The sequence below is a fragment of the Rhinolophus hipposideros genome (genome assembly GCF_964194185.1).
Source record: "Rhinolophus hipposideros genome assembly, chromosome: 2".
NCBI classification, from domain to species: Eukaryota; Metazoa; Chordata; class Mammalia; order Chiroptera; family Rhinolophidae; genus Rhinolophus; species Rhinolophus hipposideros.
This window is the reverse complement of record NC_138048.1, coordinates 63,013,241-63,031,030: the sequence shown is the minus strand read 5'-3', so window position 1 is coordinate 63,031,030 and position 17,790 is coordinate 63,013,241. Positions and strand designations below refer to the sequence as shown.

Genomic DNA, 17,790 nt, shown 5'->3' with positions numbered 1-17,790 from the left:
AAACCCTACTACACAAAGGGTGCACCTGAGATGGGAGGCAGGCAGCAAGTGTTATGCAGAGGGTGTTTGATGCTCAGCAGTAAGAGCTTCACCTTGCTGACTGCAGGACAACCACCAGCAAGTCTCTCCCCCATAGCATCAATTTTTCTGTCTACTGGATCCTGGTCAGCATACAACCAAACTGTTATTTTTCCCATTTTTTACAAAATCTTTTTTTGACTACTCTTCCCCTGCCAGCTACCATGTTTTTTTTTCTTTGCTCCCTTTTGCAGCAAAACTATGAGATTGGTCTGTACTCACTGTCCCAACTCCTCTTCTTTACTTCTTTACTTTCCATTACTCCACTGAAATCTATTCATCAAAGTCAACGATGACTTCCATGTTGCTGAATCCAGTATTCAATTTGCTTTTCTTTTCTGTTTGTTCTTTTGAGGCATCGCAGGCTTTGACATAATTTATCACTCCCTCCTCATTGGAACAACCTCTTCCCTTGGCTCCTACACCTTTCCGGTTTTCCTCTTACCTCAATGGCTGCTCCATCTCAGATTTCCTTGCTGTTTGCTCCACACCAACATGATCTCCTAATGTTGGAGTGCTTCAGGGCTCACTCCTCAAACTTCTTTTCTGTCCATACTCATTCTCAGTGATCTCATCCTGTCTGAAAGCTTTAAATATCAATAATCTGATGACTCATGTTTATCTCCCAACTCTTACCCTTTATCACCTGATTCATACATCTAAATACCTATTCACAATTTTATTGAGTCCTACTGGCAACATAAACATGTATCCTGAACTGAGCTCCTGATCTTTTCCTCCAAAACCTGTTTCTCTCACATCTTCTGAATCTTGGTTAATAGCAATTCCATCCCTGCAGTTGCTCAAGCCAAACACCTTGGAATCATCTTTGAACTCTCTCCTGTTACATTATGACGATCACTACCCCTACTCCCACTTGTATCTAGTTCCTCAGAAAATCTGGTTAAATCTAGCTTTAAAATATGTCCAGAGTTCAACTCCTTTTTGCCACTGTTATCACCCTTGCCTAAGTCCCCATCATCTCTCATCAACTGTTAACTTTTTAGTTGACATATTAATTACTGCTATGTAATCAATTATCCCAAAACAGCATCTTAAAACAACAGACATTCTCCCAGTTTCTGTGGATTCAGAATCTGAGTGCAGATTCTCTGGGCACATCACATTCAAGGTCCCTCACAAAGCCACAGTCAAGCTGTTAGAACTGCAGTCTAATCTGAAGGCTCAGCGGAGAGGTTGTTTCCAAGCTTACTGATGTGGTGGTTGGCAGGGTTTAGTTCCACATGGGTTGTTGGACCAAGAGCCTGTTTCTCACTGGCTTAGCTGGAGGTCACCTGGGCCTCTTAAAGGCAGCTCACAAAATGGCAGCTGGCTTTCAACAGTGAGCAAGCAAGAGAGAACATGCAAAATAGAAGCTATTGTCTCTTTATAATGTAATCTCAAATGATATCCCATCACTTTGCCATATTCTATTAGAAGCATGTCACTAGGTCATGAGGGAAGGTATTACACAGGGTGAGTCTCATAAGCCAGGGATCAGTGAGGGTATTTCAGAAGCTGCCTGCCTCACCTGGTCTCCTGCTTTCACCTTACTCCTCCCGCCACACACACACACACACACACACACTCTTTTTCTCAACATATCAGCTAAAACAATTTTATTAGAACTCAAGTAAGAAGCTATGACTTTTCTGCTCAAATCCTCCAGTGACTTCCCACCTGTAAAAGCTACAGATTAACAGTGGCCCACAAGGCCACACGCAATTTGCTACCTGTTATCTTTTACCTCATCTCCTATTAGCACACTCCCTCCTCTCCAGCCCTCTAGCCATTCTTGTTCCTCAAACATGCTGCCAACTCAGTCTTCATATTTGCTATTTGCTCTGCCTGCAAACTTTCCTCAGACATACACATGGTTTAACTTATTTCTTTAGGTATTTATGCAGCTACCTCAGTGAGCTCCCCCCTGATCACTCAATTTAAAATTGCACATTCCCGTGTCCCCTTCGCTTTATTTTCCCCTGCCAGAACACTCCTCACTATATATCACAGTATATATTTTACTTATTATATCTCCCAATACTAGAAGGTAAGCTCCATAAGGCCAATTATTTTTGTATGTTTTGTTCACTGCTGTATTTCCTGACACATTAAAGGGTTAGAGACATTTAAATGAATGAGTGATAAATTGTGAAAGCTCTGGGGAGTCACCAAAGTTATCTTAATTAAGCCTTTCAGATAAGTCATCCTATAAACAATGAGAACAAGTAATTGGAAGAAAAACAGACTAAAGGCAGAGAGAATATATAGGAAGCCACAGCAGGCATTTAGGCAATACATGAAAACTTAGTGAAGGCAGTTACATTAGGAATGAAGAATATCATACGGACATGTGAAATGGTGAGGCAAAATTATGAGTGCTCCCAAAACGCCTACAAATTCAACACAGCCCTCAAAATCCTGACTGGATTTTGTTTTTGTTTTTTGCAGAAATTGACAAGCTGATCTTAATATTTGTATGGAAATGCAAGAGACCCAGAATAGCCAAGACAATTTTGAAAAAGAAGAAGTTGAAGGGGCTCACACTGCCTGACTTCAAAACTTAACTATAAAGTTACAGTAATAAAACTATGTGGTTCTGACATACAGATTGATGGGAACTGAGAATCCAGGAAAAAAAATCCATACATTTATGGACAGTTATTTTCAGCAAGGGTGCCAAGGCCATTCAATAGGGAAAGAGCAGTCTTAACAAAAATGGTATGGGGACAACCAGATATTCATAGGCAAAAGAATCTGAACTCCTACTTCACACAGTATACAAAAATTAAAACAGGTCAAAGACGTGAAGGTAAAAGCTAAAACTACAATACTGTTAGAAAACATAAATGTAAACTTTGTGACATTGGATTTGGCAGTGGTTTCTTAGATGATACATAAAGAGCAAGCAACCAAAGAGAAAAATAAATTGGACTTTACCCAAATTCAACTTTTGTGCCATAACAGACACTTGTGAAAAGTTAAAAAACAATCCACAGGATAGAAAATATTTGTAAATCATATATCTGATATAGTATCTAGAATATGTAAAGAACTCTTACAAGTCAATAAAAAGACAAATAACTCAGTATTTAAAAAATGGGCACACAACATACCAAAACTGAGTAATGAAGAAATGGAAAACCCAAACAGGTTAATAATTAGTAAGGAAAATGAATCTTTAATCAAAAATCCTCCAACAAAAAGCACAGGACCAGATGGCTTCACTGGAAATTCTACCAAACATTTAAAGGATTAACACCAATCCTCCTCAAACTCTTCCAAAAAAATTGAAGAAAAGGGAATGCTTCCAAACTCATTCTGTGAGGCCAGCATTACCCTGGTATCAAAGCCAAAGAAATGGTACAAGAAAACTACACACCAATATACCTGATGAATATCAATACACAAATTCTCAACAAAATACTAGCAAACCAAATTCAACAGCACATTAAGGAATCAACACGACGGAGCGGGAGTTGTTCCCCTGGAATGCAAAAATGGTTCAACATATGAAAATCAATTATTCTAATACACATTAACAGAATTAAAGATAAAAACCACATGAACATCCTAACTGATGGAAAAAAGCATTTGACAAGACTCAATGCCCTCTCCTGATTTAAAAAATCAACAAAGTAGGAATAGGAGGAAACTATCGCAACATAATGAAGACCACATATGAAAAGTCCACAGCTAACATTATACTCAATGGTGAAAGATGCAAAGCTTTTCCTCTAACGTCAGGAACAAAAGACAAGGATGCCCACTTCTGACACTACTATTCAACATGGTACTGGAAATCCTGGCCAGAGGAATTAGGCACAGAAAAAAAATAAAAGACATCTAAATTGGAAGAAGTGATATTATGTTTGCAAATGACATAATCTTTTATGTAGAAAACCGTAAAGATTCCATACAAACACACACAAAACACTTTACATAAAGCAAATATTAACAGACCTAAACTGAGAAATAGACAGTAATATAATAGTTGGGGGCACTTCAATACCCCACTTTCATCAATGGATAAATCATCCAGACAGAAAACCAACATGGAAACACTGGATTTAATGACATGTAAGGCCACATGGTTGATACCTACAGTGTCTCCCTGAAAATAAGACCTAGCTGGACCATCAGCTCTAATGCATCTTTTGGAGCAAAAATTAATATAAGACCAGGTATTACATTATGTTATATATCATATCATATAAGACCCGGTCTTGTTTTACTATAATAATTTACTTATTTTACTATAAGACCGGGTCTTATATGATATGATATAATGTAATATATAACATAATGTAATAATGTATTTACTATAAGACTGGGTCTTATATGTAAAATAAGACTGGGTCTTATATTAATTTTTGCTCCAAAAGACGCATTAGAACTGATTGTCCGGCTAGGTCTTATTTTCGGGGAAACATGGTAGAATATCAAAAGAACTCCTACAACTCAACAACAAAAAATCAAATAACCCAGTTCAAAAATGGGCAAAGGACTTGAATAGACATTTCTCCAAATATCATATACAAATGGTCAACAAGCATGTGAAACAACACTCATCATCAGAGAAATGCAAATCAAAACCACAATGAGATATCACCTCACACACACTAGGATGGCTAGTATCAAAAAAAAAACAAACCTGAAAAATAATTGTTGGTGAAGATGTGGACAAATTGGAACCTTTGTGTACTGTCAGAATTGTAAAATGATGCAACTGCTACAGAAAACTGTATGAAGTTTCCTCAAAAACTTAAAAATAGAACTACCATATGATCCACAATCTCATTTCTGGCTATATATCCATAAGAATTGAAAGTAGGGTCTTGAAGAGATGTTTGCACACTTATGTTCACAGCAACACTATTCACAATAGCCAAATGTCCACTGACAGATAAATGGATAAACAAAATGTGGTGTACACATACAATGGAATATTTAGCGTTTAAAAGGAAGAAAATTGTTACATGCTACAACATGGATGAAGCTTGAGGACATTATGCTGAGTGAAATAAGCTAGTCACAAAAAGATACTGTGTGATTCCATTTATATATCTAAAACAGTCAAATTCATAGACACACAAAGTAGAATGGTGCTTCCCAGGGGCTGGAGCGTGCATACAGATTTTCAATTCCTTTATATTCTTAAATAAGACCAGAATTGCTGGATAATATGCTGTTTAACTTTTTGAGGAACAGCCAAACTGTGTTCCAAAGTGGCTACACCACTTACAGTCCCACCAATGTTGCAATTTATCCATATTCTCATCCACTTACTGTCTTTTTGATTAAAGCAATCATAGTGGGTGTGAGTGACAACTCACTGTAGTTTTGATTTGCATTTCCCTATTTACTAATGATGCTGAAAATCATTTCATGTGTTTATTGGCCATTTGTATATCATTTTTGAAGAAATATCTTTCAAATCCTTTGCTCACTTGTTAATTGGGTTGTCTTTGTTAAGTTGTAAAAGTTCTTTATATATTCTGGATATAAGTCATATTTTTAAATTAATGGAATGCTTGATACAATTATCATAGCTTTTTATACCACACTTAGAAAATATTTTCAGGTTAGAATATATTTATAGGTATGTCAAATGTCATCTTAAATATGAACTGCATGCAAATTTAAAATTTTAAAGCAACCACTGCTTTTTCAAACAAATGAATTGCAAGCCTAGGAGTGTCGGATATGGGGACCCATAGATTAAAAGATTTAGAAATATATGCAATGTATGGACCTTCTTTGACTCCTGACGAACTGGGGAAAAAACTGAGACAATTTAAAATATTGACTGGGTAATTAAGAAACTGTTAACATTTAAGTGTGGTGACAGTATTGTGGTTACATGTAACAGTCTTTATCTTTTAAACATACATACTGAAATATTTACAAATGAATTTATTTGCTGAGACTTACTTCAAAATAAATCGGGGTTGGGAAGATGGATGGCATATTGATAAATCAAGATTGGCCGTGAACTGATCAAGTTCAAGTAGGCTCATTACACCATTCTACTTATGTGTAGGTCTGAAATTTTCCATTAAAAATAAAAAAGCACTACTGCAATATCCACTATGTGTATGAACACAGGTAAGCTGGCAGCACCTAAACAATACCAACTACACTTTTACAAATTTATGAATTCCCAAAGCTATCCCAGAGCAAAAGAGCTCTGGGAAACCTAACAAGACTGACATATCCATGCAGTTATTTGTGCACTGTTTTCATCCCCCCGGTCACAGGCTAACTGGTAGCCGGGGCAACCATGGTGTACACACTTGCACAAAAGACCAGCACCACTATGCACCTACGCACTCCATTTCCTCACCCAAGTTCACTAAGGGACCAGAACTCCCACTGGAAGGTGTAATCACTACCCTCACTGGCTACAGAAAATACTACCTTCAAGTAAGTACATGTCTATTATAAGCAATTTTACAGCCATCCCTCAGGCACCTTATACTCACCCAAATTGCACATCCAACAGACACACGAGTTAGGATGGCTAGGTAAAACTTGCACACTTAAAATGCATACCCACCAGAATGACTGCAGAAAAAGACAAGTAAGTATTCACAAGGATATGGAGAAACTGCGACCCTTACGCATTGTGGTAGGAAAACTTTTAAATGGTACAGCCATTTTGGAAGACAGTTTGGCAGTTTTTTAGAAAGGTAAACATAAATTTCCCAACCAATACAATTACACTCCTAGGAATCTAAAAGTGTAATGAATGAAAACTTATGTCCACACTAAGACACATCCGTGAATATTCACAGCATTCAAACCAAATATGTGAACAATCCAAATGTCCATCAACTGGTGAACGGATGAACAACTGTAGACACTCCATACAACGGGAACCGTACAGCAATAAAAGAACTCAGTACAGGCATATGCTACAACACAGATGAGCCTCAAAATCATGCCAACTGAAAGAAGCCAGATACACAAGACTTCAAATTGTAAACTCCATTTATGTGTAATTTCTAGACCGGGAAAACTCATAAAAACAGATCAGTGTGGTTGCCTAGGGTTGGGGGTGGCATCTGAAATCAACTACGAAGGAGCACGAGGGCAACTTTTATGGGCTGATGGGAATGTTCTAAAACTAGATTGTGGTGATGGTTGCAACTCTACACATTTACTAAAACTATTGAATCGTACACTTACAATGGGTGGACTTTATGGTGTGCAAATTATAGTTCAACAAAGCTACATTTTTAAAGTTCCAATACAATAGAGAACTAAGAATGACTGTTCAAGCTCTGGCTAACAGCCTATTCATTTCATATCAACACAATGAATTCTCATGTGCTACCAGGATTAAGAATATTATTAGCATTTGCTTAAAAACATGCTATTTTTCAAGGATTCCAAGTACACACATCTCTAAACCTCACTGATCAAACACTGCTTTTAGCCATGTGTCATGTAATAAATCATTGTATATAGCTTACGTTAGTATTTCCTCTTAGCCATTTCGTTTTCCCCTAAACTTATGGCCTACAGTTTCCTTTCAGTAAAAATCCCTTGTTTGGTATTGCCCTAGTTTTCCATTAGACACAAAGGTTTCTTAGAATACTTCATAATTTGAAATAAAAATGTAGGTAAATATTTCTATTGAACATGCATCTAAATACATATGGACATTCCAAATCTATCATCCTTTTTTCACTTCTTTAATTTGGTCTTTAAGCCACTCACATGCTGCCTCTGATAAGTTTAAGACTTTTCATTATTTCAAATCAAGCTTTGCTTTCATTATTTTGGTTCGAAATTCTTTTTTACTTTAAACTTATTTGATCAACTCTTCAAGGCAGTGCTGTCTTCTGTGATGAGACCCGCTTTAATTTTGGTCTGACTCCATCTCTTGCCATTTCCCTGAAAAATCTGCCAAAGAGTAAATGTTCCCCCTAGCCATTAAAAAACAATTTTTTTAAGACAAACATTTTTCCCCAAAACCAAAGCTCATATGAAATGTCAATATTCTACAAGGAATAAAGTAGAAAACTATAGATGAAGTAAAAGGAGAGGCATCCTGTCTGCTATGGCCCAACCTCATGAACAGCCTTAAGTTACGGCTTGAAAACCAAGGATCTAAGACAAACAACAATGATTTCTGCACAGCACAAATATAAAAAAACCAACCTAAAAATACTTAAGCAATACTCATAAGAAAAACTTGGATATACTTCTTAAAAACATACATTTTAGAGTCTCAATTTTAAACATGGGTAATTATCATGATTCACAAAATAATTTCTTTAAAATTCCATATAGATATTACTTTTAGGAATTCCATCTACTACAAATCCTGTGCATCTTTTATCTTAATTTCTGTATTTATGACAGATTTTTTTTTTAAAGATCAACCAAGGAGAAGTCAAAGCCACAATAACACAAAACACTGGAAAGTTGAGCCCAGTGGAAAGTTGCCAAATGAATGAGTTGGTCAGCAGGAAATGCCAATTGCCCAACAGGGCGTGGAGAAAATAAGATGGCAAGAATGCTCTGGTAAAACCATTCATGTAACTGTATTAGGACTTTAAAAAAACAGCACTATCTGCCTCCAGAATCAGACACAAATCAAGCCAAGTATTCAACTAAAACGGCAACAAATAGGATAAACTTGGAATAGGGGATGTGTATGTACTATTAGGAATTTTCGAATTTATCGTAACTTTAAAATATATACCCCTTCCCCTCGGAAATCAAAGGCAAAGGTATCATGATATATAACTTCACCACATTTCTATAAATATAGAAATTATTGCTATGTGATTGTAAAAATGGAGGCAAGTAAAGAGTTCAGAATATACTCGTTTATAATTAAATGATGAGCCAAAATTGGAACCCTAATTATCACATTATGTAGAAATCACAATGCAGGTATTGTGTCCTCAGTTATTAAGAGATATGTTAAATAGTTCACATTTTAAAAACATTTTATCATTACATTATCAAATTTGATAAAATCTTATCAAAACATCTATGTATTCAATATAAATCATATTGTTAAAAGTATAAAGTGACATTTAAAGAAAACTGCTGAGGTGCCAAGTAAGTATTTTCTATTAAATATACACAATTTAACATTTAGAACTACATAAATTAATTCTTGCTAGAAGTTGATTCGGGTTTACAAAGGCATACTTTGTGAACTGTAATAAATTTCCCCAGCACCACTTTCCTTTTTCATTCCAAAATTCTTTCATTAGGTTGAACTTTCTTCTGTCATCCATTATGTAAAAGTTACAGAAGGTTTACAAAATGTAGTCTTAATAGTAACATGTTTAAAATAATCTAATCAAAGTGCAAGTTAAACTAGCTACAACTACTCAAACTTATCATCAAATAAAAAATAAACACTTCATTCACTTAAATCTTTCTGAGAAAAAAATAGTATACCTTGCTTAAATAATTCCCAGTAAGGATATTATATAAAAGACTTCCCCTGTTATTTTATTAAGTTTACTTTCTCTCATTAAAACTTTTTAAAAGTCTAATGAAGAACACACACTTACAATGCCATATTACACAACTACAGTACTGTTAATTAAATAAAGCAGCCCAGTATAGTTGTAAACATTTTAAACGTAGTAAACAAGAGTTGGCATGTCTTTTCTCCCTAAAACTTGCCATTACAATGCTCTTTCCAAGAATAATTATTCTTCCTGGGAAAGTTTTCAGGTATATTTTTTAGTCTTTAAAAATATTACACTGAAATAATGTGTGAAAAGATTTGATCATGGCAATTTCACTGAAGCTTTTATTGCCTCTGTTGGTAGTATGACAGGGATTGTAAGAAACACAATTGAACTTACAGAGATACGCAGATGATAGTCACTAAAGATAACCTTGATCTCAAGTACTTTTATGTGTGGGCACTTCTAATTTTATACACTTTACTATTTAAAAAGCATTACATTTTAAAATGTGTACCTGTTTTGACATTTGGCAAAAAGGAAACTACCTGTGGTTCAGTTTAAAACAAAGAATCAGCATGGGGAGTTCACCAGAATGAAGACTGAAACACTAATGAATTAAAGCAATTCAAGTTGTGTGTGTGGGGGGGGGTGTCTCCTTCAACCTCTCTTACACACACACACACACACACACACACACACACTCTCTCACACTCATATGTATAAGCATTTTTAGTACAAAATATTCCCTGTAACCAGACATTTATCCTCAGAATAATCATATTAAATCAGTCTTTTTTTCAGCCCTAGTAATAGTACTGTTTAATTCTAAGATTCCATCATAGTGAACAACCTTACCTTTTATGCTACATAATTATATTCAAAGATTTATGTATTTTCTGTTTATAATTACACAGTAATTATAAATGTCTAGTACCACACTGATGACAAATACTATTTTGTTGAAAAGGTCTTGCACTTAAAAGGAAAAGTCTGTAAAACCCAAGGCACTAGGCCATGAACCAATATCAGACTTTATGAAAAAACAATTTATATTGGAAAGAAAAGCTAATGGGATGTCATTCAAAACACAGCATATTTGAATTAATTAGTCAATCTAAAAACAATACCATAACTCAAAATCTTCAAGACAGGAAACAAAATAGTACATATATATCTTTTTAAATTTTTCATAATTGAAGTTCCTCTTTATATTTACAAATATGAAATCAGGAAATACTTGAAAGCAGCAGGATTCTTCTTCTTTTTTCTCCCCCCCCCCCTTTTTTTTTTAAATAACCAATGTCAGTAACCTGAATAGAAATTTTCAAAATTTTCTTTTGGCATAATTGTATTCTTAATTAAAGTTACGATTGGAATATTAATATAATATCCATTGGAAAAGCTTTCTAGTCAATTTCAAAATCATGTAAATAAAAAGTAGTTTTAATATGTCATTGTTCTTAAAATCATTTCCACATCTACACAAAATGTACTGCTAATCTGAAGTACATTCCTTTGATAATTTCAACATTAGAGAATGCCTGGATACACCAAGCAAAATCTATTCCTGCTAAAGACCATAGGTATGTAATATGTGAAGTTTTACATTTTGTAACCTGCCTCACAGAAATATTTAAAAAAGCAATAAACCCTTCTTCACGTGTCAGGAAGTGAACAGGGAACTATCAGCATTTTCCGCACAAAAGCAGTTCAAAGGTCTTGTAATGAAAATCATACATACAAGATAGAATTCTGCTTTGATGTGAAAACTGAGCTAATTTGATGAAACAAACAGTAAAGAGACTAAATAATTTATGAAAATAGAAGCCAGATTGGTATTTTGCATCAAGTGCATGCTTGCTTGAAAATCTTTGCTCTTCAAGTAAGTATTTGGCAACCACAGTGATTAGCAGTTAAAGCAATTTCAACAAAATAAGAAGTCATCAAAAATGGACTATTTGTATGAAAGAGCAGTACCTATAAGGATTGAACTTCATGGCTCATCACGACCATTTTCAAAATTTAATTCCTACTATCATCTTATAAATTAAGAGAATTTCATTTGTGCTCCATAGTGTGCTGACAAAAACAAAAACAAAAAATAAACCCTCATGCCTAAATTTAGAATATTGTATTGTGTAGCAATCTGAAACATTCAAAACAAATTAAATAGTTTGACTTATTCGACAGGCATATAAGCATCTCAAAATCATAATGAAATCCAATTATGTAGTGCATAATGTAGACAGGAGGAGACTCTGACATTATGCAGATATTTTCTAAATAAAAGTTCCCTGTAGGACAACTATATATAAACATGGGTAAGATAAGTGCAGACTAGTTCTGTGGAACCTTTTAAAATCGAGGGTCTGAAACACAATAAAATTTTCAGGTAGGCACACGAAATTATCCTAAAAATTTTTCACGTTGGTTATTTTGGTATTTTTTCATCAGATTCTCTACTCACATCAACAATACATGTGATTTGCCAGGAAAAAATAAAATCCCCCCAACGAAAACACCATTCCAGGTCTGGTACACTTAAATATACCACTCTCATTGGAAGTGCTATCAGCATAGTCTTTGCAACTAGCCCAAAGCATATATTTAAGAAGTTTTTATAAATTGTTTGTGATGTTCATGTGTTTAATTCTTATGCCAAACTGTTTTCTGATGAAGACAGCATTGTGCTTTATGCAAGAATGGAAACCTCAAAATAATCACCATAAAGCTTCTAAGTCTTATGGGAGAATAACCTAGGATGGTCCACAGATATAAGATGAAATCCACAATGTTGGAATTATGAATGTTTAGAGCGGCCCAGACTAGAAGACAAGCCCAAACCACCATTAGGAGAATGAAATACGATATGGTCCAAGATGTATCCTTAAAGTTTTGTCTCAACCCTCAGTCTGACTTGCGAGGATTGATCTTCAGTTCAGTCCAGCCAGCAGAAATTGACTGTGCAATTTTCCGTTGTATTTATTGTACAGACTATGTACATTCTAGAAAGTTCCTTTAGTGCTACACTGTTGTACTTTTTGTCCCAGCAATTTGAGGGCGTGCAAATTCCACAAAGTCATCAATAAGAACAGGCCATGCTCCTAGGGAAAAGAAATATATGGAAGAAAGAAAAGCAGAAATAAGACTAACATTGTAATAGGATCCATTATTTTATAAGTACCTTCCCCATAATAGTTAAAATGCATCATGATAAGTATTTCCACTGATAGGACTTCAAAAATTCTAGCTTTTTAGAGTTTCTACCAAAAGTATTCCTTTTATTCTCTCCACTCTATTATTCCAACACTTTATCATTCCTCAAATGATAAAAATAACTCTTTTGGTAATCAATAATATGGTTTTCTGAAAGTCACTGAAGTCAGACCACTGAAGTAATCTGGTCAAAACTGGCAGCCTAAGGAATGGCCATGATATGAGGGCATGCTGCCAGTGTTGAAAGCATAGTAGGTAGGAGGAAACAAAATTTCAGGCATTTTGTGGCAATCTTACAAAGCAAATTAACAGCAAGTATCAAATCTATCCTAGTTCATAGTTCCTGAAAGACTTAAATTCCACATGTGCATGCCTCTCTACATCCATGTGCCCACCTCTAAATCAGAAAGTTCTCCAGTTCTGCGTTAGGCCTAAGAGCACAATTATCAGCCATATGCAAGATTAGATATTTCTTACTTTTTAGTGCAGACTATAAATGACAATGAAAACAAAGAATAAAATAATATCATCTCTGGTTAGATGAAATGGCTCCAGGACACTTTTAAGGAGGCATGGTCACTGAAGATTTTTCAAAGAATACCTCTGTCTATTCAACAATCTCAAAAATGCATCCTGCAAATTCTCAAGGGGAACTAGGTAAGTATGTGTGAGGAAATCATTGATCACTGCCACTTATAGAAAAACCAATAGTAAATGGTAGCATCAGCTTTATACATACATGAAGAAAAACAGAAAAGCATTCAATCAGTGAATATTTATTGAATGAATGCCAATAGTGCTACAGTACTATTAGCAGTACAAAACAACTCCTAAATCCTGAAACTTCAAGGAATCTTGCCTATTGTCGACAGTATAGCTGAAGTACATTTCAAGTTAGTCACTAAACTTAAGGAGTTTACAATCAACTTCACAGACATGACAAACAGGTAACAAGTTAAAAGTACATTTATATAATAGGTTCCTAAAGTAAACTTAAAATCTAAAGCATGGATGAAAATTACTTAATGCCTTTCTGGAAGACATGAATACTAAGTTGATATTAAAGAAACAAAACAATACAGATTGGTAAAGAGGATAAAGGTATTTCATACATTCAGAAGAGCATAACTAAAAACTCAGAAGAGGGAAATCGAACTCCAAGAATAAAACAAACAGACAAGAAGTTCAACAGTGTGTGATAGAAGAATGCAGGTAAAAAAACAAACTGGTAGGGCAAAAATTTTCATTACCTTCCTCGTCATAATTAGACATGTCATCTGCAATCATTGTACTGAAGTCTAAAAGAAGATTCCAAGTATCTTTTGGTATTGATCGTTTATGATGTTCCTATTAAAAAAAATCCAAATCACTAAAAAGAGTTTCAAAAAACAGTCGATGATGCTAAATACAAGAATGCAAAACAACTTGTGTAATGAAATTCTGGTAATCAAATTTCTCATCTATGTCCATTACATGCTCTGAGATGAGTCAGTCATGCTTTAAAATGTTAATTTATCTTCAAACAAATCAAAATTTTAGAGAAAATAAACTTACCAACAAAAATTTATTCCATAAGTCTAAGAATTTAAATCTTCCATTAAGCACTAAATTCCAGTAGGCAATGGCCATTTCTAGATCTGTAATATTAAAAATAAATTATGTATTTCAAATGTCATGAATATTTGTCCCTAAAAAACAAAACAGGTAAGACCAAAGATAGCCTTAAAAAATTGGGGGGGGGGGAGTGTCCTGAATCTTATGTATTAAAGTTTCCCTAAAGAGATAAGCCCAAGGTTTGTATCTTGCCTCCATCCTTCAGGACAAGAAGGCTACCACTTACCTCATAGGGGTGTTTCTGAAGTTTCACTTTAATAATGTAGATAAGCATACTTGACTAATTCGTAAATATTCAAGTGTCAGTTAATGTACACCAGTATTTCTCAACCTCAGCAATTCTGACATTTTTGAGCAGGTACTTTTTTGTCGTGGGGCTGTCCTATGTGTTGTAACATCAGCAGCAGCCCTGGCCTCTACCCACTAAATGCCAGTAATAGCTCCATCCTACCCCCAGTGGTGACAACCAAAGATGTTTCCACACATTGCCAACGTTCCCCAGGGAGTGAAAATTGCCCCCGGCTGAGAACCACTGATGCACACCTATAAGTTGTAATGCAAAGAATTCCTACCCACAGTCCTAATCAATTTTACACTCCAAGTTGTTGGCTGTCTGATCCTGTCCATCAAGGAGACTATTAAGAATACATACTTAAAAATTAAAATTAAATGAACTAAGATTTGCTTTTTAAAGTTTGATGAAATGATATAAATGATCATTTAATTGGGTTTGAAGCAGAGAAGGGTAAAGAAGGAATACTGCCAAATGAAAAAGAACTACACCTGTCATATGACAGAGTGAAAGACCTATGACCTCTTCCAAAGAACTAAAGTACTGTTAAAGTGTCAAGCTTTTATGACTAAATTTATATCTCCAGCTCAGAAAAAAATTACATCCCAAGCAATTTAAAAGTCCTTTTCAATATGATCTCCAAACTACTCCTGATAATCTGAGGAATCATGAGAGACTAAGAAAAACTCCAAAAAGGCTCACATCCTGCCTCAAAGAAAAATATATAGGCCATAGGCAAAAAATTCCCATCATCACTGGACCTTAACCTCTCCAAGGATAGGGACTACATATACCCAAACTAGCAAACTGAAATACATAGCAGGCATTCAGAAACTGCTCAGTGAACTTCCTGTGGTTCCACATGCAAATGTACTTACCTTGAAATCCATCATTACTTCTTCCTTCACACTCAATGGAAAAGGTGCCTTTTTCCTCCTATCCAAGGATAAGCCCCCAAACACCACTATTCTAGATCTAATACCATCCTGCCTCTTCAAGAAATCTTGTCTATGTCTATTAATTTTCCTCTCTCCCTACCTCTTCAACTTTGCCATCTTCTCGCTTTCCCCTTCCACAAACAGACACGCTCAGCTTATCATCTATCTTTAAAAAAAAAATCTTTCTTGGGTCTTTCATTCCCTTACTAGCTACCTTTTTCTCCTTCCCTTCACAGATAATCTTGTACATGGAGTCTTTACTTTTACAAAAAATGTGCTCCTAAAACATGTCTGAAAATCAAATTCAGATCCCCACGGTTTAAGAGAGCTAGAAACATCACATCCATTCCTAATTACAATTCCTTTTTAATCTTTACAGTCTTTAAAGCTCTACAGCCAATATTCCTTCCAGGTTCGTTTTCTGTACCAAATAAACATATAATTGTCTAGTTCAAGTGCAGTAAAATTGTTGTTATTAGCACGTGCAGTACGATTTACCATTATTAGCATGCTTAATGATTTTCTTCACTTCAAATGCATTAAATGTATGAGAACTAAGCTTATTATTAGTGTTAACATTTCTTCAACTAATTTTTATAAAATAAGGATGAGAAAAGTGAAGTATATTCAAATCACTGCATACCATGCAACACCTATAAATGCCCACTTGTCAGCTGATACACTAACATAAGCATCTGACAAGAGTAGGAGTGCACGGGTATGATGTTTGAAAGTTCAAGTTGTACGAGAAGAGAACTTTTTATAATCTACATTCATTGCCCTATTTCTTCACCTCCCATATCCTATTTAATTCTATAAGCTAGTATTCACCTCTGCCACTCACCCTAGTGAAAGTAATCTCTGGAGGATCACCAGATCCTTCTGGTTGCCAAATAAACACTTTTATGTCCTTAATTTACTTGGCTCTCTGCCATATTTGGCAGAATTGAGCACACCTCCTGGATGGAACTGTCATTCTTTTGGCTTTAATGATAGCACACTATTGCTCTTCCCCTGTCCTTTCTGGCCTTATTTTTTTACTGGATCCTCTTCCTCCATTGATCCACTAAATACAGTGTTATAAACAGTGGGTGTCAGCAATAAGCACTTCTACTTCCCTCAGTAAAATTTTCAAACCTTTACCTTTTTTCACATTATATGTTCAAATCACCTCTAACAACTCCTAAATCTGAAAATTATCTATTTTTATAGATTCATATATCTAATTTCCTAAGGACATCTTTAACTGGTATCCACAAAAACCTCAAATTCAACAGGGCTCAAACTGCACTCATTATCTTACCTCTATATGCTTGCTATTTCATTTCACACAATGCATGTCATCACACTACAGTGTTTCTCAATAAAATTTGTCATTGTGAGGAACTGTCCTATGCATTGCAGGACATTTGGCACTCTCCCCCAATGCCAACGGAAACCCTCAGTCATCATCATGACCAAAAAACACCTCCATGCATTTCCAAATACCTCCTAACTGTGTTGAGAATCACTAGGGAAATTCCTTTCTTCCTCATCAATACTTCCCATCGAAGTCCTCTCTTTCTGGCTTCTCTACTCCTACTGGCAGGGCCACTTCATGTCTAGCTAAATCACTGTGACAGCTTGTAACCAGTCTCTCTTCCTCTAGTTCTGCCTCCGCTCCTTTTAAAGGACCACACTGCTTTCAGATGGAACTTTGAGGCATATAAATTTGGTGTCACTTCCACGTTAAAATTCTTTGATGATTAAAACAACGAGATACCACTAAACACCTTTGGAATAGCCAAAATCCAAAACACTGACACCAAATGCTGGCGAGGGTGTGGAGCAACAAGAACTCTCATTCATTGCTGGTGGGAATGCAACGTGCCACAGCTACTCTGGAAGACAGTTTGGCAGTTTCTTACAAAACTAAACATACTCTGAGCATAAAATTCAGCAATCACACTCCTTGGTCTTTACCCAAGTGCACCGAAAACTTATGTCCACACAAAAACCTGCACATGGACATTTACAGCAGATTTATTCATAATTGCCAAAACTTGGAAGCAACCAAGATGTCCTTTAGAAGGTGAACAGATATATAAACTGTGCTACATCCAAAAGAATATCTTCACTACTAAAAGAAAATGAGCTATCAAGCCATGAAAAGACATGGAGGGAAACAAACACACATTAATATCATTAAGTGAAAGAAGCCAAT

The 17,790-nt window shown here is 35.4% G+C and overlaps 1 protein-coding gene across 1 annotated transcript in view; it reads right to left on the bottom strand.

The window, feature by feature from the left end:
• Positions 1 to 10,797: 10,797 nt before the first annotated feature.
• The window catches only part of DCUN1D1 (defective in cullin neddylation 1 domain containing 1), a 31,362-nt gene continuing 24,369 nt past the window's right edge, over positions 10,798 to 17,790 (bottom strand). Inside the window, exons 5-7 of the mRNA XM_081068737.1 lie at positions 14,298 to 14,380; positions 13,994 to 14,090; positions 10,798 to 12,631 (exon numbers count right to left, since the gene is read on the bottom strand). Of these exons, the coding sequence (XP_080924863.1) occupies positions 12,552 to 12,631; positions 13,994 to 14,090; positions 14,298 to 14,380 (260 nt within the window). The 3' untranslated portion in view covers positions 10,798 to 12,551. The remainder of the gene's footprint in view (positions 12,632 to 13,993; positions 14,091 to 14,297; positions 14,381 to 17,790) is intronic.